General features: G+C 49.1%; 1 protein-coding gene across 2 annotated transcripts; it reads right to left on the bottom strand.

Annotated features, from left to right (window-relative positions):
- Positions 1-12,369: 12,369 nt before the first annotated feature.
- RPP25L (ribonuclease P/MRP subunit p25 like) lies at positions 12,370-16,952 on the bottom strand. Of its 2 annotated transcripts, none has more exons than XM_045022469.1 (2): positions 16,784-16,952; positions 12,370-13,129 (listed from the first exon to the last, which is right to left on the bottom strand). In XM_045022469.1, exon 2 carries the CDS (start codon positions 13,118-13,120, stop codon positions 12,563-12,565), a length of 558 nt encoding a protein of 185 aa, XP_044878404.1. In that variant the 5' UTR covers positions 13,121-13,129; positions 16,784-16,952; the 3' UTR covers positions 12,370-12,562. The 2 variants fall into 2 exon arrangements, with proteins under 2 accessions (XP_044878404.1, XP_044878405.1); XM_045022470.1 differs by lacking the exon at positions 16,784-16,952 and adding an exon at positions 14,276-15,072.
- Positions 16,953-22,907: the final 5,955 nt, after the last annotated feature.

Raw genomic sequence — 22,907 nt, 5'->3', positions numbered from 1 at the left:
TCTGCATTTCAAACGGCGACTCACTGAGAGCATCGCACCTCGTAACTGACCATCCAGGCCTCCAGTTTCAGGCTGAACCAGCCTCAGGGCAGCAGCTCCTATTAGGACGGAGACAATGAGTTTCTGCAAACACACCAGGACCTGGCCGGCTTCCATCTGACCAGCGATTCCCATTAAAGTCTGAGGGGCTTTGCTAAGGGCTGGTCAGAGACGGTGCCCGTGCCCACAATCCTGAAACAGCACTCAGGCCATGCAAGAGGGCCGTGGCTCAAGCCAGATTCTGCTCCCCACGCCTTCCTGGCAGCCACCTTCTCTGCTTCTTCCAGACCCTTTCGGCAACCTCAGCACTGTCGTTCTGTGCCTGAGAGGTCCCTGGAATATTAAGCCCGAGTGAACCCAAAGGAGAAACGAGTGGTACGGGTGAGAACAAACATCACAGCTGGGCGTGTTTATTTTTATAGGGACGCAGTGTTGTTGTGTCTCTAATCTGGGACCAACACAGGCTACAAGGTGGAGAAAATAATCTATTAGCCCAGCTTCTGTTGGTGAGAGGGACACGCGTTTGAGCTTCCACAGAGCTCTGCAGCTCAGAAGCGCGTCTCTCTCCCCAACAGAAGTTGGGCCAATGAAAGGTATTACCTTCCCGCACTGGCCACTAGTGGGGAGGACTCAAAGGGGGCACCAGCCAAAGGGGGGCACGTGGCCTCACCACGTGACACCCCCACGTGACTCCTCCCCACCTCAGCCCCATCCCAGGGCCCCCACGCTCTCCCTGTCCCGTCCCTTCCCCATCCCACATTCCCTGGGGTGTGTGGCGGGGGGAGCTCTGCCCCACTGCTCTGCACCGCGCCGGGCAGCGTCCCCTCTCAGGCAGCGTGGGAGGGTGCAGCAGCAGGACTGGAAGAGGAGAGGCTCTGGCCCTACCAGCTGCTAGCCCCTTGCCCCCTTCACAGTGTTTGGGGGGGGGTGTCAAGTGACTTTCCAGGCTCATCCCATCCATTGCCCTCGTCCCCCATCATGTCTCTATTTTTATAGGCACAGAAAGGGCAGGTTTGTGGAGATCCATTAAACTGGTGGTGTAAAGTCCGGGCGCCTGGGTGTGCTCAAATTCACACAGCAGGGCGGCCGGGGGGCGAGCAGTCCACCCACTTCACCCGAAGGGACCCAGGTGAGATCCCCTGTCTCAGTGCCTGGAGTGCCTTGGGAACACCTGAGGAGGGGAATGTCCCCGCCAGCCATATAAGGCCAGGCTAGATGACAGTGGTCCCTTCTGGCTATGGAATCCATAAGGAATAGTAGCAATAGGCTGTAGGGCTGCTGATCAGCCTAGGTTTTCTGGCATCATCCTGGTGTTCATGGAGTAGGGTCAGAATCACTTCCAGGGACCATGATGCAGCAAACGGTGTCACAATTCATCGAGGCAACAGCCTAATACAAACAGCATGATAGTGCTGTCCCTTTTGACCCAAGCAGCTAGCCCACACTCAAGGCCTTGCCGGATTGTTTCAGTTAGGAGGAGAAATTGATTATATGAGTCAGCTATGTCTTTGCTGCAGTCCTGTTTATTTACAATTAATGTTCACAAAGTCTGGTTCCCTGAACAGGTTAGGAACAAACAACAACAGGCAGTTTCCTTGTTTGGAAATCCAACCTTGTTTCCAGTCAGCACTCTGCCCCCCAAAAGCTCTCTCTCTGGGTTTCTTCCCAGGGTCACACTACCAGAACTTCCTTGCTGTCTCCTGGCTTTTCTGTAGCTGACACACACTGTTGCAATCCAGTCAGTGCTCAGTCCCCCAGCTTCTACTCCAGCCTTGTCCATGATTTGGGCAGTAGCTTCTACTGGTTCAGCAATCACTAAACAAAGGGACAGTTACTTGCTCCCTTGATTAGGCTGAATGAAAGGCAGCTAGCACACACTTAACAAGGTCTGTGATTGCCCATATAGAAAAGACACACCTGATGGCTGCTACCAACACCCTCCAGCATAACAATATTAGGATGCATATATTTGTCCCATTAGATCACTGGCTCTTAATCTGTGGTCCCCCGGGTGTCTGGGAGCAGTTCCAGGTGGCCTGCAGACATGCTTCAAAGCTGAAGCAACAGTGATATTGCAAATCCCGACGCTTTAAGCAATTTGTAACCTAGCCTGGGATTCTTTGGGTTTTGCAGATGCTTTTTCCATCATTTACACTGAAAACCCACAAAGTTCCTCTCTGCCCCCTTTGTGCGGGGGTCTGTTAGTGCAAATCAGCTGTGATTAGCTAGATAGATGAGCCCAACATTTGAAGGGAAGCATACACCTAGGCAGCCAGAGGCACAGAGACCTGGAGCGATCCTGGTCATAGAGGACACAAATAATGGGAGAGACGAGAGCCTGGTAAATGTAAAGCCCTTAATTCAGGGAAAGGAAGAACACAGCCGAGAGGAGAAAAGAGGGGTGAGAGGAAGAAGTAACCAGCCAGCTAACATTGTGAGAGTTTAGTTTCATCTTGTTTTCTTAACGACCTGTCCATTGCTAGCTGCGTCAGGAAGTGGAGGGCTCAGGGTTGGGAGTGGAAATGGGCCTAAAAGGATTTTGATTTGAAATGGTCCAGGGCATGAGAGAATTTGCAAACCACTGTGTAAGAGAGACAGTCCTACCCCCTTCTTAGCTAGGGCAGCCATCAGGGCCCCTAGGGGTGGTACGATAGGAGGTGGGGGAACCGAGAGGCTGAATCAGGACAAACACAAATGCCGCATTGTCATTTAAAAATGTTTGCTGCATTTGGCTAGGGCTGTCTATTCATCTAGCCCGAAGCAGCTTTCTTCTTTCCAGTATTTTACGAGCTCTGTTTAGGAGCCTGAGTGCAAAAATAAACCACATGGCACGGGTGTAATAAAAGTAGGCCAAGAGCTCTGGCTGTGGTGCATTGTCTGCATATAAAAATCAGGCGCCTTGGGCCATCTGGTGGCTGCTGTCTCTCTGCAGAGCGTGCTGATGAGATGCTATGCTGTTTAATAGTTTTTCACAGCGAGTGCGTTGGCTTCTCCGTAGACACAGAACAGGGAGTCTGAGTAGCTGGGACAGGACCTGCTAGAATGGAGTGTGATGTTTGTGTTGATCTTTAGATGCTCCCGTAGTCTGAGCTGCTTGGAGCATGCTCCCTGTGAAGGGATAGGACTGCGTGCCTCCAGATTAGCAGGGGAAGGGGACAGACACATGAGCAGAGCTAGGCACGGCCTCAGGAAACTCGCACCTGGCAGCCCGATCCTACGTGGTGCAGAGCACCCCACAAGTCAGTAGGAATTCAGGGTACTCAACACTTTGCAGGATTGGACACTGAGAATATAGGGGTGGGTTTTTCAAGATCACTCAGCCCTGCTCTAACTCTGCTCCCACTGATGCTAATTTTTACTCCTTCTGTGGAGCTTCGCATCCATTAATATCAAGGCAAGAAGCACAAAAGTCCCCAACCTTATATTTTGAAAACAGAGGCACAGAGAAGGGAAAAGACGTGAAGAAGAAAGAGCTCTGTGTGGCTCGAAAACTAGTCTCTCTCATCAACAGAAATTGATCCAATAAAAGATATTCCCTCACCTGCCTTGTTTACCTAAGATCACACAGCAGATCAGTGACAAAGCCAGGAAAAGACCTCAGTTTCCCTGACTCTCAGTCCCATGCTCAAGCCACTGTACCACACTGCCTGTTACTTACATTGTGACAGCTCCCAGAAGTGCCAACCAGTGGCAGGGCTTACTGAATCAGACACTGTACAAACACACAGGAAGAGTCCCTTCTCCAAAGAGATTACAATTTAAGACAACACTTGAAAGGCATGGGGGAGGAATGCAACCACGGTACGGTCAATTTTAATACCATAAACTAGTGGTTTAAAAAAATAATCAAATAGGTCCATCGATGGCTATTAGCCAAGATGGTCAGGGTTGCAACCTGGTGCTCTGGGTATCCCTAGCCTCTGACTGTCAGAGGCTGGAAGCGGCTGACAGGATGGACACTCGATGATTGCCTGTTCTATTCATTCCCTTGGAAGCATCTGGCATTGGCCACTGTCAGAAGACAGGCTACTGGGCTAGATGGACCATTGGTCTGACCCAATATGGCCATTCTTATGTTCTTAAACCCAACTGCTTGTCAAGCTGTCCAGAATTAGCTGGCTGATGTCTTACAGGTGTCATGGCAGGAGTGGGCCTTGGAAATGGATTTGGAGGTGGAGAGGGTAGAGGTTTATCCATCAGTTCAGTGAGGGCAGGAGGAATGTGGAAGAAGGCATGAAGACAGCAGATGAGGCAAGTCCTGTTGGCAGAGAAGCATGGGAAAGGGCTACATCTATTATACATTCTTACCAGTTTAGTATTGGGACCGCAGAGCGCAGCTTCCAGGATAACCTTGTCCTTGAATCTGGCAAGCAGCATACCCAACCTGCTCCCAGCACTTAACCACCAGGGTCCACTAACCCCAGCACTGCCCCAGAACTTGAAGAGTTCTGTAGAGGCCTTTATTCCGAAGCTGGAAGAACCCAATTAAAGTCTCATGGACCAGGCCTGACAGCAAAAGAGCTCTTCACATCTAAAGGGATTTCAAAGATTTTGTTTGAAAGGAGGGAAACCGCTGCCTCAGATGAACATCCCACTAATAAAAGCAAACCCGGCTCTTCCTTCCCCTTGTTTTCCTGGGTGAGGCTATTGCTCTGCTTGATGGGGCCTTTGTGAATATTTCAGGAGGGATCGTGAAGGCTCTGCAGTTGATGACGATAAACAGCAGACAGCACTAAAGAAGGGAAAGTGTATGATCTTCAAAGGGAGGAAAGTGAACATCTGAAATTGAAATGAAAGGAAGACTCCTGCCTTCAGGCACACTGCAGCTCTCAATGCAAGGGTCCTGATGGCACCACTTGGAACAGAGGACAGGTAGGCAACAGACAGTGACACTGAGATTCTGTCCATCCCACCTGGAGCTAGCTTACATGATCCCAACATATAGTACCTGTCCATGCCAACCCAGTGGCATCACTACGTGGTGCATCACTAGGGGGAGTTGCACATTTAGCAGCCTAAACAGTTTGTCTCTCTTGAATGATCTTGTCAGAGGGATAGGAGTAGTTCTTAAATGCCCTTCTCCCCCAAAAACATAGTTTAAGAATCCAGTGCAGAATATACAGTTGCCTGCCTTCCAATCTAACACCGGAGCAAACTCCTTGTAGTAAGATGAGGCTCTGAAACATAAACCCTTATCAGAGGCCTAGTATGAGGCCTGAAGCCTGAACCCTGAACCAAAGTAATGGTCAAGACTTTGCTAACATAAAGCAAAGTGAAGCTGAGAGCCAGAGGCAGGCCCTGCTCACAGAAGCTGGCAAGGAAAGGGCTGATGCTGTGAAAAGAGACATACCTAAAAGGTACTGGGCACCAGATATCAGAACATTCCCATAGTTGTACATGCCACACGGGTAACAAGGAACAGGCTGACCCATCCCAATGACAGGGCCAAAGGGGAATATGATGAATAGAGTTGGTTTGTTCGAACCAACATGTACAAGGTGAGAGGCGGCACCTTACTACGTAGAGGGGTTGCACCGCAATACGTCTGGAGTGCTGTGTAATTTGTACCTGTGTATAAGAATGCACACCTGAGGAGTTCTTTGTGCAACCTAGGGGGCAGTAGAAAGTCCCACCACTGACTGAGCTGTGTCCATTGTCAGGGAGCACATCTGTACTAGCTAGCAGCACCTTGGACTTCTATGCCGGGGAGTTGGAGGCTGTTTCTCTGACAATAAACCTGGCTGGGTGCCTTCGTACCTTACTAGAGTCTGTGGTCATTGGGGGTTCTCTCGGGGTCTGCTGGGTCAGTGATCTGCGCAGAGCCGGGGCAGCACACAGGGGGAACACGCACGCAGCCGACTTATCGAACAAGAGCACAGCACTACACTAGGAGCGTCTGATGACACTCCTCATATGATGGCAAATCGTTCAGGGTCCAAGTTGCTTGGCCAGAGTGCCGTGGATGCTGCAGACTGATGGGCACAGGAAAGAGAGGGGACTTCTGGCTGATTTATAAAAGCAGGCTTTACGGGCTTCAAGGAGCACGTCTACACTGCCTCTGGGAGCGAGTGTCCCAGCCCTGCTCCACAGACTCACACTAGCACTTTAAAAATAGCGGCAGACATGTTGCATTGACAATGCAGCTCGGGCTCTCAAGCCCACCCTCCCCTCTCTCCTGTGGCTTCAGAGCCTGTGTTCCAGCCCAACGTCTACACAGCTATTTCTGGGACACTAGCAGGAGCCCAGCCCAGCCCAGCCGGGGAGGCTCACTCCCAGATGCAGTGTAGACATGAAGGAGACTTACCACAACCTGGGACCATTTCTTCCTGACCCCTGTAGATTCTCAATTTGAACCTTGAAGCCAGATACTGAATGAGACTTTGCTGACAGTTAGCTTGTAAGCACTTTGGGAGAAGGGCTCTCTTTGTCTGCGTAGTGCCTAGCACAGCAAGGGCCTGGATTGGGACTGGGGCTCCTAGGCTCTTATGACAACACAAGTAGTAATTAAACTAGTTCTAAAACTGCGGTCAGAAGAGAGCTGGCTGGTCACATGGGGGCGGCTCTGCTCCTTGTTTCCAGCTGCCATATAGCACAGAGAGCTAAAAATCCATTACGTAATTTCCTTTCGCCATCGCCTATGAAAGCAACTGCTGTAGTTGCCACGGGGATATTATAGGGGAGCAAGTGAGATGAGGGGTATCCACAAAACAGTCTCTCAAATGGGGCCCCTCTAGGAGTTTGAGCTGTTGGTTTGGCATGCACGATAGTATGCCATCAACAGGCAGAACACTGCATCCAGACATTTACCTGTGTCTAATGTTGACACAAATAACACATCCTCTCTCCTGTATCTCCTGGGCATCAGCAGCCTCAGTCCCTGCCAACCAATGGATAGGGCAGGGGCAGGCAAACTTTTGACCTGAGGGCCGCATCGGGTTTCGTAAATTGTACGGAGGGCTGGTTAGGGGAGGGGGTTGTGGCCCGGACCCCCACCTCCTATCTGCCCCTCCTGTCCCCTGACTGCCCCCGGACACCCGCCGCCCCATCCCCCCCCATCCCACTCCCTGTCCCCTGACCGCCCCCGGACACCCGCCGCCCCATCCCCCCTCATCCCACTCCCTGTCCCCTGACCGCCCCCGGACTCCTGCCGCCCCATCCAACCCCTCCTCTCATTCCTGACAGCCCCCTGCCACCCCATCCAACCCCCCCCTTCCTGATTGCCCCCCAGGGCCCCTGCCCCCATTGCTCCCGACCATCATCCACACCCCCGCCCCCTAACCATTACCCCGAACTCCTCTGCCCTCTATCCAACCCCCTCCCCCCACTGCTCCCTGCCCCCTTACTGGAGCACCAGTGGCTGGCGGTGCTACAGCCACACCACCCGGCTGGAGCCAGGCCACGCTGCTTCCGCCACCACCACACAGCACAAAGACCGGGTCAGGCCGGCTCTGCAGCTGCGCTGCCCCAGGAGCTCACAGCCCCACCGCCCAGAGCATTGTGCCGGCGGCAGGGCTAGCGAGCTGAGGCTGTGGGGAAGGGGGGACAGCAGGGGAGAGGCGAGGGGCTAACCTCCTGGGCCAGGAGCTTGACGGACGAGTAGGATGGCCCCACGGGCCGTAGTTTGCCCACCCCTGGGATACAGGAAAGGGTACAGAACCACAGTCAAATGATCACCTGCATGTCAGAACAAAGCAGAGCAACAATTGCTGGGTGACCAAGCCAACCTATTCCATCCTCCCAACAGAATGGAGCCACATTCACTGCTCTGATTCAGCCATGAGGAAGCAGGTCTTGCAACTGCCACATAATTCTGTGGCTACATTTGTGGGGTTCTCAAAGAGGATCAGTAGCATGGCTTCCTGTTGTGTAAATAGCAAGTGTACCTATATGTGTAAGTGCTGGGAAATTAGAGACATCCACAGCTTCCCAGAGAAAGATTCTTAGCAGCACCGATTCAAAGTAATTCCGTCTCTGGCTTCTGGGGCCATCACAGAGCTCGTATGGTGTAGGAAGTCACAAAAATCTTCACTGGGAAGAACAGTGCAGCCTCTGTTTAGTTTCTATAAGTCAAAAAGGGTGGGTTGATATAATTTGATATGGTAGTTTTCAAACTTAAAACACCTACTTAAAAATAAACACTCTGCAGCTTTAACAGGCATTACATGCTAAGTGGTACACTGAAGAGGATTACACGTGCCATTTTGGGATCTGGCGTTCTTTCAAAAGAGTATTTTTAGTAGAAAACAAAAGCAATTTGAGCCCTCTGGCGCTAGGTTCACTAGACACACTCAAGCTTGATCAGTCCCTTGTGCTTGCTTCTTTGGCACTTGTTACTTATCTCTGCTAATTAGTTAACAAAAACCAAGCTTCTCCCTCGATTTAAGACAGGAGCTCTGTGCCAGCGGCTAGGACTAGCACGCCTCTTCTGAAAACGAGTTACCTCTATTTAAATGAGATCTTCATCTTCAGAATACACCTCTACCTCGATATAACGCTGTCCTCAGGAGCCAAGAAATTTTACTGAGCTCAGCTCAGTTATAGGTGAAACCGCGTTATATCAAATTGGCTTTGATCCACCAGAGTGAGCAGCCTCGCCCCACCCCAGAGCGCTGCTTTACCGCATTATATCCGAATTCATGTTATCTTGGGTAGCGTTATATTGAGGTAGAGTTGTGTCTCCAGCCATCATATACCTTGTTGCACTGCCACCAGAATAAATTTACTCATTTATTTATATTCAGTCTGCCAGGTTCTCTCTCTAAGTACTTTGCTGAACTGGGGTCTCAATTTGTATCCATCTGCCTTGAAGATATACAGACACTTCATTGACAGTGTTTTTTTTCTTTTTTACAGACTGAAAACAAAAAAAATTTCACAAGCAGCTTCCAAGTCTCATGAATTTCTCGCACACAAACACATGTTAGGCTGTTACTCATGGCATAATTACATGGATAAATTCTAAATCTGCATTACAGACTTCATGCAGCTTTAACTCTTGTTATAATTTCTAATCAGACAATGATCCTTAAACAAAGCATATAAGATTGAGTACGTTTGTCTTCAGACCAGTCAAATCTTAATAAAAATCAGTTGAGCCTCAGGCTTTGGGAACCTGAGTAATGGGATGTAGCCAGCATCTTCAGGTCATAAATTTCAAGAGAGACAGATTATCCTATTCATCTTTGTACATCTGCTTTATAATGTGATTTAATTATTCTGGTAGTGGAGGACAGGAGAGGCAACAGTAAGCCTCTGAAAGGGAGCAATTTATGAAAACCTCATCTTCACCAGCTAAAAAATGAAACTATCATGTTAAAAACCATAAGTGACATAAGAACATAAGAGTGGCCATACTGGGTCAGACCAAAGGTCCATCTAGCCCAGTATCCTGTCTTCCGACAGTGGCCGATGCCAGGTTCCCCAGAGGGAATGAACAGAACAGGTAATCATCAAGTGATCCATCCCGTCACCCAGTCCCAGCTTCTGGCAAACAGGGGAGGGACACCATCCCTGCCCATCCTGGTTAATAGCTATCGATGGACCCATCCTCCATGAATTTATCTAGTTCTTTTTTGAACCGTTATAATCTTGGCCTTCACAACATCCTCTGGCAAGGAGTTCCACAGGTTGACTGTCATTGTGTGAAAAAAATACTTCCTTTTGTTTTAAACCTGCTTCCTTTTAATTTCATTTTGTGACCCCTAGTTATTGTGTCATGAGTAAATAACACTTCCTTATTTACTTTCTCTACACCAGTCACGATTTTATAGAACTCTATCATATCCCCCCTTAGTCGTCTCTTTTCCAAGCTGAAAAGTCCCAGTCCTATTAATCTCTCCTCATACAGAAGCCGTTCCATACTCCTAATAATTTTTGTTGTCCTTTTCTGAACCTTTTTCCAATTCCAATATATCTTTTTTGAGATGGGGCGACCACATCTGCACACAGTATTCAAGATGTGGGTGTATCATGGTTTTTGTAGAGGCAATATGATATTTTCTATCTTATTATCTAACCCTTTCTTAGATATTTCCTACATTGTTAGCTTTTTTGACTGCCACTGCACATTGAGTGGATGTTTTCAGAGAACTCTCCACAGTGACTCCAAGATCTTTCTTGAGTGGTAACAGCTAATTTAGACCCCATCATTTTATATATATAGTTGGGATTATGTTTTCCAATGTATATTACTTTGAATTTATCAACATTGAATTTCATCTGCCATTTTGTTGCCCGGTCACCCAGTTTTGTGAAATCCTTTTGTAGCTCTTTGCAGTCTACCTGGGACTTAACTATCTTGAGTAGTTTTGTATCATCGACAAAATTTTGCCCCCTCATTTTTTGCCCATTTTTCCAGATCATTTATGAATATGCTGAATAGGACTGGTCCCAGTACCGACCACTGGGGGACACCACTATTTACCTCTCTCCATTCTGAAAACTGACCAACTTTCTTTCCCTGCACTATCAACAATCCTTCTAATTTTTTTAAGAAAAAAGTTTCACAAATCTGGTTCACTTTTTACCATTGACACTATGTATAACTTTGTATTTCATTCAGCTTGGACAAATATAGGAGAGTCACTTTCACTCTGTCTCTCATACATTAGCACTGGAACACAACATTGGCAGGCAAATGTTTATATCCTCACAAAAAATTTTTCATGGTATTGTGTGTTTCAAGGAAATATTTATATTTATTAGAGATGAAAGCACCAAGAGTAATGCATAGGTGAGGAAGAGTTTGCTGACAAAAATAAGCTGTGCAAGTTTATGCGATCATGAATGCAAGGTGTTGTGAAACATGACTTTTGTGATATGATTGAAAAGACACTTACATGCTCAACTTTAGAGGTAAATATGTGAGTCAACCTTGTGTGCTGGTGAGCATGCAGATTAAAAAAAAACTTGTTCTTGAATCTGAAAGTGTCTCACTTAATGTGACATAAGACACACATACTTCCCTCCAATACTGACTTATGTAAATCCTTGATTTTACAGAAGTTTACATTTGACTTCAATTGACCTAGCAGTGTTATTTTAAGTAAAGAGTGGCTCTGGCAGGCTCTGAAGGGAGTCTGTTAGTGTCTCATTGCTGATGCATTTAACAGGAGAGTGGAAATTATGGACATCATCCAGAAAGCAATTTATAAAATTCATTCTTGCAAGTAACAATCTTTCAATTACAACTATAGAATCTTTTTCCTGACTCATATTTAACTGAAACAGATATTCATAAAATGAAATGGCGTAATAAGGAAACTAAATTATCTCCTCTGCTTCTTTCAGCAAAGTTTTGAAGCTTCAGAACTATTTCAAAAGTACCTAAACAGATTTAAGAACGCCTAACCGCAAAAAGCTGCCCCACAATCCCTTTAGGGAACACAAGCGTTAACCTTTCTGAGGCTTTAAAGATGATTTGTAATGGGAACCAACCTATTGGAGCCTTTTACAATTCTTTAAGAAAAACAGAAGTTCAACATATTAATCCCTTCCTCCTCAATCACAGCTGAGTGTGCTCAGGTTTCAGCCTAAAGTGATGCCTCTAGTCCAGTCCTCTAAATGTTACTAATGGCCTCTGGCAAAAAGAGAAAAGGATGGAGACAAGATTTCTAATGTAAAACACAAGAGGGAACTTTATTTTCCCCTTTACCATTCCTTTATGATTCATAAATCAGGGTTTAAAATAGTTTTTGCTTTGGTGTTCACTATTAACAATTGTATCGAACACTTATACAGAGCTGTATGTCAAGATGATTTATACCAATTACTATCCTCGCAAAACCTCTATGACATACATACAACACCCCCCATTCTCCAGACAAGGAAAATGAGGAATAGAAGGGATGTGACTCCCCAAAGGTCACACAAGCACTAACTGCCAGAGCTGAGATCCCAGCTCCTTATTCAGATCACCAGTCTCTTTCAAGGGATTAGCAGAACATACCCAAAAAAGGGAAACTGAGCCCAAAAGCTCTGTTAGGAGGTCCAGTCCAACAAAATGCCATTGCAATAGCTAGTTGGGAAAGCCAAAAATGCAACCTCAAGCTCAGAGTTCTACAACATAGCCCACTCCCCTTTCATCTCTAATACAGACGCATGGCTCACTCAGACTGCGCCATAGCACGTTTCATCCTCAAAGCAACATCCATGGCAACTGAAACCTACTCCATTTCATGCAGATTAGTTTTGGCCTCATGACTTCTGGCAAATTACCATTAAACAGAGTTTCGGCAAGTCCGGTCTACCTTGCCTCATTTTTAAAGCATAAGCAGCAAAGTATCACCAAGGAGGTCTTCAACAAAAAACCTTGTCAAAATAGAATGCCAGATTTGTTATGAGAATTTATTTGCCATGGCTGTTTTCACATGCCCCTCATCCCTCTCCCAATTGTGCTAGGTTTTCAGCTCTTCTCTACCAAGGAGCTCAGTCACTGTGTTTGGTGGTAGCACTTGAGCCACACTAGGTGGCTTGGTTTTTTGTTCTTGATGCCATTAACAATTGCTTCTGATTTATCTTCGTCTCAAGGCTTTTTGTAGGATTCTCCACGTCCTCCAACAGATCTAGGATGCTTTCCTGTGCGGCCAGCCCCCCTTCCCCCACCCTGCTTTCTCTTAATTTGTCCCTGGGACTCTGCTTTAAGTGTCTCGATCCAGAAGGCATCAAAAGAGCCTGGGGCCTGATACCCAGGCTCTTGGGAATCTAGCGCATCTTTGCTCAGCAAGATACATATGGCAGGAATATTTCTCTTCACTGTCAAGGCATCTAGACCAGCCTCAGGGACAATGGGCTCCCAGATCTCTTCAGTCTGTTTGAAGAGCACTTTGGTGATTTGGTGGAGTCCCGTGAGCCGTCGCTTCATGATTTCCACACAAGTGATAGTCTTGCTGATGGCTTTGCCAGAGCCAGTGAAAAGAATCTGCTTAACTGAGTCCGACTCCATCTTGCCGATGGCATAACCCATAAGATTTCTGATTTTGCTGCCATCCTTCACTTTCATCTCAATAATATCTGAAGGCAGGTTGGTGAATGGAAGGGGAGAGGGCTTCTCCACAATCTTGGATTTCTTATAATTCTCCATCGCAGACCACTGTAAAAGAGAAGAACAGCATCAATGAATATTTCTAATTATGATTCACAAAGACAACATACCTAAATTCACAGGCTACATTACCTGACTGGTAAAAGTTGAGTAGAATCCACACTTTATTCATTTGTGTTACCATACCACCTGAGACCCTGTCATGGACTGGGACCCCATTGTGCTAGATACTATATTCTGACTTCTAGCGTATTCTAGAGCAGCAGTTCTCAACTGTGTCTCCGTGGGCCACTGGGGGTCCACGAGCTGTTTCAGGGGGTCTGATTCAGCGGCTGAAGCCTGGATCACTGGTGCCCCAGCAGATGCTCCCCGAGCCACTCTCCAACCCCAAGGGGCAGAAGCCTTGAGCCCCCCATTCCCCGAGGCTCCTAACCCCCTTCCAGTGGCTGAAGCCTAGCCCCTCCCCCCCGCCATAGTGTTTTTATAGCATATTTGGGGGGGTCTCCGAAGGAAAAAGGTTGAGAACCCCTGTTCTAGAGTACGTGAACTCAATCTAAACAGTATCTTAATTCATATTCAACTACTTGTGTTTTGGCAGCACCCAGGGATCTCATTCTGTGAGAGACTGCACAGAAACACAGGAAGACAGTCTCTGCTCTGATATTTACTCATGCTGCTCAGATTTGCTTTGAGATGATCAGGACAGTTTTAGGCACCTATAGGTACCATGATATAGAAGAATGCAAACTGAGTAGTAGGCCCAAACATACCAAACGCCTCCATTTCACATAACTCTACTGAAAAATGTTATTTGCCTGATTAAATGAAATTCTCCAGTCTAAGATGCTGCCAAGTACTGGAGTTAGAGATTTTAGAGATGATTCTGGAGTTAGAGATGTCAACAGTCACACAAAAGATTCATAGGAACAATCTGATACGTTGAAAAAGTAAATAAGAAATAGCAGGCTAGTTTAGATTCAAACATTACTGTGCATTATCTGCAATCCAAGCTTTGCTTCTGTGTGGCTAGCACCTGGGAGCCAGAAACTGAAACTAACTGATGTAGTTTTGCAGTCCCAAGCACAGAGAAATGGTAAAACTAAACAGAGTCACTGGTGAAATGCAGGAATGAAGTCATTTGGATGAGCTCAGAGGATGGAAGGACTGTTATTTTTACATCAATGGGGCATTTACCACATCTGTGCCTCATGAGGGACTCTGGAGCCAGCATAACATGAACCCTTAAGATATTTCACATCAGAGACATACAATTCCCATCCCCAGAATAACTCAAAGCCTGATGATACATGCAGCCCATAGGAAGGGGAATTTTACTGAAGGAGGCTGGATGAACTGGAAGGATAAGAGCCCCCTGTCTCTAGCCAGTTATTGTACAAGGCCTGGGGTCAGATCTTGGCTGATGTGAGGTGTGAAAGTATGGAGGTCTCCGTTTTTTGGGGGAAAAGATGTAACTAATGGGGGGGTGTCTCTGCTTAGGGTTTGAGAGGAGGGTTGGGAAACAGACAGGGGGCCTGGGATGGATGTGGAGGCTGGGTAAAGTTCTCAACTCTGCAGGGTGGAAGGGATTGGGTGGATAGATGTGGGTGAAGGATTGGAAAGGAGAGATACAGGAAATGGGGGAGGGTCTCTGCTCAGGGATGTGCATGGGAGGGATTGGGATGGATAGATATAAGCCATGGGAGGCAGGGACATGGGGGAGGGAGGGTCTCTGCTCAGGGACACAGGGAAGGGAAGGTGGTCTCTGTTCAGGGGTGTGGGGGGATGATACAGGTGAGAGGATCTCTGCTCAGGGGTGTGGGTTGGGATGGCTAGATATAGGGAGAGAGGGGTCTCCATTCAGTGGTGCAGGGGAATGGATACCGGGAGTGGGAGGGCTGGGATAGATGGATGGATACAATAGGTCTCTGTTCAGAAGTGCAGAGGGATGATATGGGGGGAGGGAGGTTTCTGCTCAGGAGTGTGTGCGTGTGTGGGGGTGTTGGGGATTGATGGATATGGGGGAGGGTGCCTGCTAAGGGAGTAAGGCAAGATGGATATGGGGGAGCCTATGCTCAGGGGATGAGGGGGGAAATGGGTATGGAAGGAGAGAGATCTCTGCTCAGGGGCGTAGGAAGGTTTGGGATGGATGAATATGGGGGGGTCTCTGTTCAGGGGTGTGTATGAGGGTTTGGGATTGATGGATACAGGGGTCTCTGCTCGGGGAGCCCAAGAGGATGAATATGGCGGGAAGGGTCTCTGCTCAGCGTGATGGATACAGGGGTGAGAGGACTCTCTGCTTGAGTGCAGGGGATGGAAACAGCGGCGGTGTCTCTGCTTGGAGGTTTAGGGGGGATGGATACAGGGGAAGAGGGGTCCCTGCTCGGGGGTGCAGGGAGACTGGATATGGGGGGTCTCTGCTCAGGAGTGATGGCTATGGGGGGGTCTCTGCTCAGGAGTGCAGGGAGGGTGGCTATGGGGGGTCCCTGCTCAGGGGTGGTGGATATGGGGGGTCCCTGCTCGGGGGTGTGGGGAGGGTGGATGGGGGAATAACTGCTCAGGGGTGATGGATATGTGGGTCTCTGCTTGGGGGTGCAGGGAGGGTGGCTATAGGTGGTCCCTGCTCAGGGTGATGGATATGGGGGTGGATATGGGGGGTCTCTGTTCAGGGGAGATGGATGGGGGGTCTCTGCTCAGGGGTGATTGATATGGGGGGTCTCTGCTCAGGGGGGCAGGGAGGGTGGTTATGGGGGTCCCTGAGTGGGGGTGATGGATAGGGGGTCCCTGCGCAGGGGTGATGGATATGGGGGCTCTGCTCAGGGGGGCGGGGAGGGTGGTTATGGGGGGCTCCCTGCGTGGGGGTGATGGATGGGGGGGCGGGGAGGGTGGTTATGGGGGTCCCTGCGCGGGGGTGATGGATGGGGGGGGCGGGGAGGGTGGTTATGGGGGGTCCCTGCGCGGGGGTGATGGATAGGGGGGCAGGGAGGATGGTTATGGGGGTCCCTGCGTGGGGGTGATTGATATGGGGGTCTCTGCTCAGGGGGGCAGGGAGGGTGGTTATGGGGGCTCCCTGCGTGGGGGTGATGGATAGGGGGGCAGGGAGGGTGGTTATGGGGGGTCCCTGCGCGGGGGTGATGGATAGGGGGGCGGGGAGGGTGGTTATGGGGGGTCCCTGCGCGGGGGTGATGGATAGGGGGGCGGGGAGGGTGGTTATGGAGGGTCCCTGCGTGGGGGTGATGGATAGGGGGGGGCGGGGAGGGTGGTTATGGAGGGTCCCTGCGTGGGGGTGATGGATAGGGGGGGGCGGGGAGGGTGGTTATGGAGGGTCCCTGCGTGGGGGTGATGGATAGGGGGGGCGGGGAGGGTGGTTATGGGGGGTCCCTGCGCGGGGGTGATGGATAGGGGGGCAGGGAGGATGGTTATGGGGGTCCCTGCGTGGGGGTGATGGATGGGGGGGTGTTTTTGTCTGAGGGTTGGAAAGGGGGGTCAGATAAGGGAGGGGGATGGCCTCGGGGAGGGCGGGGGGGACTGGGCTGGATGAGTGGGTGTGCGGGGGTGGGACAGACACGGGGGAGAGGGGGGCTGTGCCCCCATCACGAGGCTGAGGGGCCGGGACCCGAGGACGGGGGGGGAGGCGAGGGGGAAGTGCCGGTGGGTGCGGGCGGGAAGGGAGACGCTGCCCTACCCCGCCCCCGCCGCTCTCACCGTTCCCGGCCGGAGCCAAACGCCGCACGCGCCACCAGCCCCGCGAGCCCCAGGCGGCGGCTTCCGGCTCAAGAGCGCGTCGCGCGGGCGACGTCAGGGGGGCGGGGGGCGCAGAGTGACGGTTGGGGAGGGGCGCGGCCGCGTGCGCCAACGGCCGCGAGTCTGGCCGCCCCGCCCCCCTCAGTCACGTGAGCGCTCCGCGCCTTGTGCCCCCTGCGCCGTCGCCATCGCTCGGCGTCACTCACGCGCCCTCCTCAACAGCCGTTGCTGCGTCATGGCGGCCCCGCTGGGTTCCGGGCCGTAGCGCGTGTCCCACGCCTGTCAGCAGACCCAGCCCCGCCCTCCCCCGCCGTTTCCATGGCGCCCTGGCTGCTCAGCTACCGAGTAGGGTACCCCTGTGACGTCAGTGGTTACGATGACGACAGGATGCGCGTGACGTCACAGGGCCAGGATGCTTGTAGGCAGGACCAGACGCCAGGACCGGGGAGACACCCCCGAGCTGGCCAGTGCCTGGGAAAGTTATAAACCCCCCCCCCGCACCCCCCCACCCCAGCTCCGGCTCCCGCCTGGAACCGCTGCCGTGTCCCCAGCCCTGTGGGGCGAAGGCGGGTCAGCGTAGGACAGGAAGTGAGAACCAGAGAGGGAGGCCCTGTGGCAGGAGGGAGGCTGCATAGCGCAGTGGGCTGGGAGAAGAGAGATGGTGGGTTTTAGATCTGGCTCTGCCAATCCGGCTGTATGATTTAGGCAAGTCATTTTATCCCTTTGTCTCTCTGTTTCTCCCCATCCCCATCCTTTGTCTGCTCTAATAGACGAAGCTATTCAAGGCAGGGACTGTCTCTTCTTGCCACGTGTGTGTGTACAGTGCCCAGCACCGTGAGGCCCTAATCTCAGTGGCGGGCTCTAGGTGTCACAGTAATAGAAATAAATTACAATAGGGACATGTCACCCCGTCTGGAATCTGGCCAGGATACTAGAATGTTTATATCCTACTCTCCGAGAAAATGTCTTGGGATCTTCAGTGAAGACAAATATTCAAGGCCTTTTGGTTTTACATTTCATTCAGAAGACAGCACCTTCACCAACACATGGACCTAGATCTTGATCCTGGCACATTTGTTCAGTTCTGATTGAGAGAGAAGAGCACCAGCTACTCAATCACCTCAGCAATTTGGGTTTTCTTTGGATGTCTCAAATCCAACTACTGACTGTCTATACTACAGCCGTTACAGCTGCACAGCTACAGCACTGCTGCTGTAGCACTGTAGTGTAGATGCTTCCTACATGGATGGAAGGGGGTTTTTCCATTGCTTAATCCACCATCCTGAGAGGCACTAGTGAGGTTGATGGAAGAATTTTTCTATCGAATTAGCTGTGTCTACATAGGGGGTTGGGTTGACCTAACTACATAGCACAGGGTATAAAAATTTTTATAGCCTTGAACGTCATAGCTAGGTTGATGAATTTTTAAGTGTAGATCTGGGCTCAGTCTGAAACCGCTTAGTTTTTGAGATGCAACAAGTTATTAGTCTGAGCTGATATTACTGCAGGGCTTCTAGGATATATGAATATCTAAGTAAATATATTACTTAAAGACTTAACTGCAGTAACACCAATGAAAAGGCTGACTGCCAAAACAAATATAGAGTAATGAAATCATACTTTCTTAGAGCAATGGAGACTTAAAATGAAATAGTAGCAATAATGAATTATAGGGAACTCAGTTTGTTGACAGTTTACCAAGACTGAATTAACTGTACAAATTATTGGATGATTAGTGGCAAAAATATAACTTCTATCATCTCAACATTAGGATTTAGCTGGCTGTATTTCAAAGAAACCTTATTGAGGTTGCAGGAACAAACCATCCCGATGTGTAGGAAGAAAAGTAAATATGGCAGGCGACCAGCTTGGCTTAACAGTGAAATCCTTGCTCGTCTTAAACACAAAAGAACAGCTTACAAGAAGTGGAAGATTGGACAAATAACCAGGGAGGAGTATAAAAGTATTGTTCAGGCATGCAGGTGTGAAATCAGGAAGGCCAAATCACACTTGGAGTTGCAGCTAGCCGGAGATGTTAGGAGTAACAAGAAGGGTTTCTTTAAGTATGTTAGCAACAGGAAGAAAGTCAAGGAAAGTGTGGGCCCCTTGCTGAATGAGGGAGGGAACCTAGTGACAGAGGATGTGGAGAAAGCTAGTGTACTCAATGTTTTTTTTGCCTCTGTCTTCACAGACAAGGTCAGCTCCCAGACAGCTGCACTCTGCAGCACGGTATGGGGAGGATGTGACCAGCTCTCTGTGGGGAAAGAAGTAGTTCGGGGCTGTTTAGGAAAGCTGGACGAGCACAAGTCCATGGGGCCGGATGCGCTGCTTCCGAGGGTGCTAAAGGAGTTGTCCGATGAGATTGCAGAGCCATTGGCCATTATCTTTGAAAAATCATGGCGATCGGGGGAGGTCCCGGATGATTGGAAAAAAGCTAATGTAGTGCCCATCTTTAAAAAAGGGAAGAAGGAAGATCCAGGGAACTACAGGTCAGTCAGTCTCACCTCAGTCCCTGGAAAAATCATGGAACAGGTCCTCAAGGAATCAATCCTGAACCACTTAAAGGAGGGGAAAGTGATCAGGAACAGTCAGCATGGATTCACCAAGGGCAAGTCATGCCTGACTAACCTAATTGCCTTCTATGACGAGATAACCGGCTCTGTGGATGAGGGGAAAGCAGTGGATGTACTATTTCTGGACTTTAGCAAAGCTTTTGATACAGTCTCCCACAGTATTCTTGCCAGCAAGTTAAAGAAGTATGGGCTGGATGAATGGACGGTAAGGTGGATAGAAAACTGGCTAGATGGTCGGGCTCAACGGGTAGTGATCAATAGTTCCATGTCTAGTTGGCAGCCGGTATCAAGTGGAGTGCCCCAAGGGTCGGTGCTGGGGCCGGTTTTATTCAATATCTTCATTAACGATCTGGAGGATGGTGTGGACTGCACCCTTAGCAAGTTTGCAGATGACACTAAACTGGGAGGAGTGGTTGATACGCTGGAGGGTAGGGCTAGGATACAGAGGGGCCAAAAGAAATATGATGAGGTTCAACAAGGACAAGTGCAGAGTCCTGCATTTAGGACGGAAGAATCCCATGCACTGCTACAGACTAGGGACCGAATGGCTGGGCAGCAGTTCTGCAGAAAAGGACCTAGGGGTTACGGTGGACGAAAAGCTGAATATGAGTCAACAGTGTGCCCTTGTTGCCAAGAAGGCTAATGGCATTTTGGGTTGTATAAGTAGGGGCATTTCCAGCAGATCAAGGGATGTGATCATTCCCCTCTGCTCAGCACTGATGAGGCCTCATTTGGAGTACTGTGTCCAATTTTGGCCCCACACTACAAGAAGGATGTGGATAAATTGGAGAGAGTCCAGCGGAGGGCAACAAAAATGATTAGGGGGCTGGAGCACATGACTTATGAGGAGAGGCTGAGGGAACTGGGATTGTTTAGTCTGCAGAAGAGAAGAATGAGGGGGGATTTGATAGCTGCTTTCAACTACCTGAAAGGGGGTTCCAAAGAGGATGGATCTAGACTGTTCTCAGTGGTAGAAGATGACAGAACAAGGAGTAATGGTCTCAAGTTGCAGAGGGGGAGGTTTAGGCTGGATATTAGGGGAAACTTTTTCACTAGTAGGGTGGTGAAGAACTGGAATGGGTTACCTAGGGAGGTAGTGGAATCTCCTTCCTTAGAGGTTTTTAAGGTCAGGCTTGACAAAGCCCTGGCTGGGATGATTTAGTTGGGTTTGGTCCTGCTTTGAGCAGGGGGTTGGACTAGATGACCTCCTGAGGTCCCTTCCAACCCTGAGATTCTATGATTCTATGATTTTTAGCACCTCATTATTGAGTCATTACTCTTAGAGACCACCAGACTTCAATGTGATGTGAGAAATGCGGATTTCATGCCACTTAATTGTAGCAAAGCTCTATCGGCCTGCACCATGCATATTACCTTGATGGTTTTGTTATTAGCTTTACTCAACTACTACTCTGTGTCTTGGAAATTTTAGACCAATGAGCTGATGCTGACTCAGTCCATGGGGTTTCACCATCTGTAAACTGTGCATAATAGCACTTACCCCACAAGGGTGTTGCAAGGATTAGTTAATGAGCTAGTTTCAGGGCTAGTGTAAATGGGTGCTTTTTGGGGACAAATTCAGAGGAGATAGTTTCATAGAGTTTTAGGCCAGAAGGAACCAACAGACCATCCAGACCAACCAACAGACCTTCTGTACATCACGGGCCATTAATTTTCACCCAGATGCCCCTATATTAATCCCAAAGATTTTAGTTAGATTAAAGCATTTCAGACCTCAAGAGGCTAAACAGCTTGCCACAGATAGAACAAGAAACATCAAAGTGCCACCAATGCCTGAGGCTCCTGCAATGGCAGGGAACTGATTAGGTGAGTGTGCCCAAGAGATCCACATACCATGCTACAGAGGAAGGTAAAAAAAAAACAAACCACAGTCCCTGGCAATCTGACCCAGGGAGACATTCCTTCCTGACCCCAGATCTGGCAAACAGCCTGTGAGCAAGAAACACCATCTGATCAACTAGAAGGGATTCTGTGTATCACCTCAGAGCATTAGTCTGTCCCAACTCCAGCTGCGGTCAATCTCTGATCCTTCAGAGGAAGGGAAAAATAACTACCACCTCCCAGAACACATCTAGCCAATTGTGCATCGGGGGGAAAAAATCCTTCCTGGCTCCTGCAGGTGATGTAAGCAATGTAAGTTACACGTCAAGTATAAGATGATCAAAAAACTGGTGTAAGTGTCCAAGTATGGTAACTTGAGGAACAGAGTGGGCTTTAAAAATAATATAATTTATATACTAAGACTTATCTGCATTACAGTAGCATCTACAGACTCCAGTCCCATTGTTGGAGGCACAAACAATGGACAAAAGACAGTCTCTGCCCCGAAGAGCTTACAGTTTAAGTATAAGATGAGGGACAACAGATGGATACAGCAGACAGATGAGGGGAGCACAAGGGAACAATAAGATAACTCTGATCAGCATGCTAATCAGTGGTCACAATACACCAGCTGTTCTGCCATTCCCATCACAATGACGTATGTTTAATAGCAACTCTGAAGAGCGCAGCTTCCTGAATAACCTTGTCTTTGGATTTGGCAAGCAGGACACCCTCCTCTTCCCAATGCTTGACCACCAGGGTCCACTAACCACAGCACTGCTCCAGAACCGCCTTGCAGAGCCCTGAAGAGGCATTGATCTCAAGGCTGGAAGAACCTAATTAAAACTTCAGGGATCTGGCCTGACAGAATAAGAGCTCTTCACATCTAAAGGGATTTCAAAGATTTTGTTTGAAAGGAGGGAAACCGCTGCCTCAGATGAACATCCCACTAATAAAAGCAAACCCGGCTCTTCCTTCCCCTTGTTTTCCTGGGTGAGGCTATCGCTTTGCTTGATGGGGCCTTTGTGAATATTTTAGGAGGGATCATGAAGCCTCTGCATTTGAGGATGACAAGCAGCATAAAATGTTAAGGGAAAGAAAGGGAAGAAATTGAACTTCTGAAATTGAAATGAAAGGAAGACTCCTGCCTTCAGGCACACTGCAGCTCTCAATGCAAGGGTCTTGCTGGCAGCACTTGGAACAGAAAATCTCAGGCTGAGAGAAATCAAAAGGGTAGCCACCAACAGAATACCGAGTCTGTCCATCCAACCTGGGCATAGCTCAGATGGTCCCAATACATAATATCTATAAGGGATGTGTGTATTGTTTCTCCTGTTGTGGGATGCCAGGCATCGAGACAGAATCTCTACTGCTTTCCTCAGCTCCCATGGGCCAGGAATGGTGAAGCGCAGTCACTGGGAGCTGCGGGGGGCTGTGCCTGCAGATGGTCAATGTCAGCAAAATGTCTCACGGCCGAGTCAGATTACCCTGATGGGCTGCAGGTTGCTCACCACTGCTCTATAGTAACATTTTCAGTTTCTCTTCATGAGAGTTTGTCCATTCCCCTAATTCTCACCACCCATCTCTGTACTCCCGGTACGTCTGCAATCTTCTACTTCTCTCTACAGCTGTTTGAGATGGGGTGGCCAGAACTAAACTCAGTATTCCAG

This window comes from Mauremys mutica, chromosome 6 (assembly GCF_020497125.1).
Source record: "Mauremys mutica isolate MM-2020 ecotype Southern chromosome 6, ASM2049712v1, whole genome shotgun sequence".
Classification (NCBI taxonomy): Eukaryota; Metazoa; Chordata; order Testudines; family Geoemydidae; genus Mauremys; species Mauremys mutica.
This window is presented reverse-complemented; position numbering and strand designations above follow the sequence as displayed.

Bases quoted from the DNA above. Each gene is read 5' to 3' on its own strand.
- RPP25L (XM_045022469.1), bottom strand. From the start codon at position 13,120: ATGGAGAATTATAAGAAATCCAAGATTGTGGAGAAGCCCTCTCCCCTT.